At 41.0% G+C, this 4347-nt stretch overlaps 1 protein-coding gene across 3 annotated transcripts in view; it reads right to left on the bottom strand.

Annotated features, from left to right (window-relative positions):
* LOC103988740 (uncharacterized) overlaps positions 1-2792 on the bottom strand; it is a 37448-nt gene extending 34656 nt beyond the window's left edge. The window contains exons 1-5 of one of the 3 annotated variants that reach the window (XM_065153220.1): positions 2506-2792; positions 2097-2422; positions 1830-1985; positions 1648-1744; positions 1354-1522 (exon numbers count right to left, since the gene is read on the bottom strand). In XM_065153220.1, coding sequence (XP_065009292.1) covers positions 1354-1522; positions 1648-1744; positions 1830-1985; positions 2097-2120 — 446 coding nt within the window. In that variant the 5' untranslated portion in view covers positions 2121-2422; positions 2506-2792. Of the gene's footprint in view, positions 1-1353; positions 1523-1647; positions 1745-1829; positions 1986-2096 lie in introns of all 3 variants that reach the window. The other 2 variants (XM_065153219.1, XM_065153221.1) reach the window with 2 other exon arrangements.
* Positions 2793-4347: the final 1555 nt, after the last annotated feature.

Raw genomic sequence — 4347 nt, 5'->3', positions numbered from 1 at the left:
TATCATTCATCTACAAAATATGCCCCATATGAAGCATTGTATGGTCGGCCAACCCTTGTGATTCTAAAGAATGTAATTGGTTCGACTAAGGTAGATCAGGTCGATCAAGATTTAATTGATAGGGACAAACTCCTATAGTTGCTAAAAGATAATCTCTCTATCGCTCAAGCCAGAATGAAGCAGCAAGCCAACACACGACGAAGTGAAAGAGAGTTTTCAATAGGAGATTGGGTCTATCTTCGCCTATAGCCATGCAAGCAACTCTTCATCAACACACGAGCCTCCATGAATCTATCCCCACGTTTTTATGGGCCCTATCAGATTATAGAGCGTATTGGAGTCGTGGTGTACAGACTTAAATTGCTTGAGGATGCCAAAATTCACCCTGTCTTCCACTTGTCATGCCTTAAGCCCAAGTTGGGAGAACACGAGTCACCCCAGATCTAACTGCCTAACACCACTGATGATGGAGATATTCAAGCCCAACCACAAGCCATCCTCAACCGTAGAATCGTGATGCGCCGCCGATATCCTTCTACTAAAGTACTAGTGCATTGGAATAATTTACCACTCGAAGACGCCACATGAGAATCATATGAGGAGCTGAAGACCCGGTTCTTTGAGTTCATGGAACCTTAACCTTGAAGACAAGGCTGATTTGGAAAGGGCGGGTTTGATAGAACTCTAGTAGGGTTGGGTCCTACTTAACTAAGAAGCAACTAATAAAAACCCTGTGAGATTATAATAAATCCCACCTAGTCGCATATATCCTATAAAGAAATGTGGCTATGGTTTATATTTGAGCCTTTGGGCTTCCTAACCGTCGCCCCCATTTTATTGGGCTGATCGACTAAGGTTGAGGGCAAAATGGGTAACTCACTTAGGAAGTAACCCCTAAGACTAGGGTTTGGAGCCCTATATAAGTATGTAGTCTCTATCTTTTTGGGAAAAGATCTATCTACAATTACAATCATATGATCGATTTCTAGGAGAGTGGAACCCCTATAGTGTTCCAAAGGTTGATCCCCCTCAAAGATCAATCTACGTAGAATTCCTCTGGGGTTTTATCAAGATTGTTTCGTTCCTTTGTGTCGTTTAATCCAAGCCATCAAGATTGCTATGTATTTCTCAAATAAAATGACCATCTATCGACCACTAACATCACATAGTAATAAATTATACTCAATGTTATCGTTATCGTCACAAAAGACTGGCGTTCGAACATGCTCAGGTCATACGTGAAATTATAATTGGACGATTATAATTTAATTAAGAGGGTGATGAAGACATTGTTTGACTTAACATTCAGGCCATTGAAAGGGACAATAACAATAACACCTATCATAAACTTACAAGGTGGCGAATACGATTACGACTCGGTTGGGGTCGAGCCACGGCAAGGGAGGACGCCGAGGGCCGACCCGCCTCCATCGCCCCGCTTCCGCTGTCGGGCCCGACACATGATAAAGCGACGCCGCCTCCCCGTCGGTCTCCACGCGTATTGAAAGAGGTGACTTGTCCCCTGCGCATGTATTTATCGGGTGTACCATAATCAGAATTAACCGTCTGAAGGATGAACATGTACACGACGGTGGACGCGACGTTCGCTCAGTTCGACCCGGACGAGTTGGTGATCGATACACTCACCGGTGCCCTGATGATGGTCTCGTTGCTCCGTCTTATTCTTCTCTCGCTCGGCGCCGCTGCCTTGTGATCCTTTTCTTGAAAGATTCTTCTTCATCACCTTCAGAAACCAGTTCCGAAGAATCAAATCTTCTACGAAATCGACATGAAATCACAGAGAAAAGAAAGGAAAGAAACATATATACCGAGACAACTCGTGGGGTTGAGCTGGAACGATCCTTGATGTTTGCCATGAGTTGCTGAGAGAGCTCGTCGATGTCAACAGCAACGAAGCTGTCGGACGTCTCCGTTTCCGAAGCACTCGGTTTCATTTCTCGCGTGGATGCGAGCTCGGAAGAACTCTTGGGAGGACGAATCGAATTAGTGGCAGTAAGTTTGATGGATACAACAGTATATGGTGGAACAGCGGCAAGCTCGGAGCTAAAAGAAACAGAAAATTGAGGAGGACTCACCGAGTGCGTGGTTTCCGTGGCCATGGCTTTGGCTTCTCCGAGTGAGATTTTGCTTGCTTGTTTCGCTACGCCGTGATGAAGAGACTCGATTAAACGTTTTAAGGTGTCTTTGAAACGCTGCAAAAGAGTACACACGATGGACTAACTTTAACGCCAAGTCAAAAGGAAGGATAGGATGAGGATGGAGCGAAAAGGAAGGAAAAGAAAAGCAGGTGAGTATTCTTCTTCACTCCCCATTCATGTCTGTAGACAGAAAAAGGAATGCTTAAGAATAAAGAATGGAGTGGCCCAACTTGGGTTCTTTTTTGCTGAATAGGTAAGATTTCCTGTTCAATCGAATGAACGCAACAATTAGCAGCAAGCGAAGGAAATGGACATATAGGCAAAAAAGCCAATGGGTTATTCGTACGCGACTGAGACTGGAATGAGAGAGCTGAGGCAGGGATTGTTGTGTTGTTATTATCATCATACATAATTCCTAGTTTTTGTTTCTACTCTTTTCTCTTCGGTGGGAACGGTGTGGTGGAAGAATGGACAGGTGTGTGTTGATGAGGCTCGTTGGCAGGATGTGTGGATGCTGCGATAGAACGAACGGCTAATTGGGTGACATATAGAGAACAAACGGAAGGGAAGCCAAGAAGAAATCTTTTGTTTCCTTAGAAAAGGAAAGAAGGAAACAGAGGAAAGGAAGGCGAATGAATGATTCAGCCGCTCTGAATTCAAACCTTTCTGGCTTCCAAGGTCAGCGGTAAGCGAGGAAGATGAGATTAAAGTCAACTAAGCTAGCTAGCTGATACCTTTAATCAACCAATATTATCTACATTGGAATTTTTTGTTTTTCATCGCGAGACTAATATTCATAACCTTTGTTCCGACAAGCAAAGAAGCTAAAAAATTGTTGTCATCTCCGTGCTTTTATTTCTTATTGGCCACGAATCGCTAAGGTTCATAAAGTCTAACCAGTTGGTATTTATTTATCGGATCAAGTTTGTGCATGTCGACATCGCCATACTTGTGACCAAATTCATTCGAGGTGGATGACTTACTTGACAATGTTATTTCGATCGCTAAGACTAATTTTTCTGGATCATCTGGTCAAAATGAAGCAAGAGAAAACGATGGGATATGATACCACCAACTACCACCTTACACTTTGGGGACCTGCTAATCTCATGCGAGCGCAGCCTATTAAGCCAAAGTTTTCTGAAACACGAACGGATCCTTCAGGATCAGCGAGAGTAATTAACTTAAACGGCAGCATAATTTTTCGAATGTACGTAAAATTTATCCACCCACGAGGAATCTGTTATAGATGTGAGAAACACTTTGCCATTCTTTTTTCTCCCTTTTTGAATTAGAATCATGCTTCTTTGCTACCAAATCATAATAGGCTTTTAATTATTTACAACTTATAATCTTAATTGATTCCTTAATGTTGGGCACATGGCCCATTATTCAGTGGGCTTTAATAACCTACAAGCCACTTAGTCATAATCCTATCTTCTCATTTAACCTAAACTCTAACTCTTTTAATCAAGAGGTGTGACGACTAAGGTACAAAAAGGGGATAGTGGTGGCTGCGAATAAAGTTGAAAAACTACAATAACGTGGTTCAGAAAAAGAGAAAGAAAGGATAAAAAAATAAGAGAAAAAAAAAAAAAAAGACAAGGACAACGTAGAGGTTGTTCTCAATCATCCAAGCAGTGTTCTCATCTCATGTTATATCAGATTTATAGTAGATTATTGTTGTGATCACTTGGGAAGATTTTGGATATTGTGCACAATGACATAATTTTTATATCTTAGTTATTCTTTTGTGATTGTTGCTTGGGTTTTGGGCAAGAGACTCTAAGATTTGTATATTCATTATTCTTATAGTGAATTTTCTCTAACTTACCTCGTAGTTTTTACCCTTCATGTTGAAGGGGTTTTCCACGTAAATTTTGGTAGTCTTATTTGATTGTGATTTTTGTTCAATTCTACTGCATGTTATGGCCTACTAGTATTTGTTCATATACCAAATTCTCTTTTTAGCCTATGAGTTGGTATTAAAGTAAGATTTTAGTGATTTAATTTTTATGTTCGAACATGGAGGCCAGTAGTATTTCTCGTATGATTAACTTAAACGAAAACAATTGGATGATATGGAAATCAAGAATGGAAAATCTCTTGTATTGTAAAGATTTGTATGGACCTTCGCAAGGAAATAGTACAAAACCAACAACTATGACAAATGATGAGTGGAAGAGAG

The sequence above is a fragment of the Musa acuminata genome, chromosome BXJ3-6 (genome assembly GCF_036884655.1).
Source record: "Musa acuminata AAA Group cultivar baxijiao chromosome BXJ3-6, Cavendish_Baxijiao_AAA, whole genome shotgun sequence".
In the NCBI taxonomy this organism is placed as follows: Eukaryota; Viridiplantae; Streptophyta; class Magnoliopsida; order Zingiberales; family Musaceae; genus Musa; species Musa acuminata.
The sequence above is the reverse complement of the archived record's forward strand: the minus strand, read 5'-3'. Positions and strand labels throughout refer to the sequence as shown.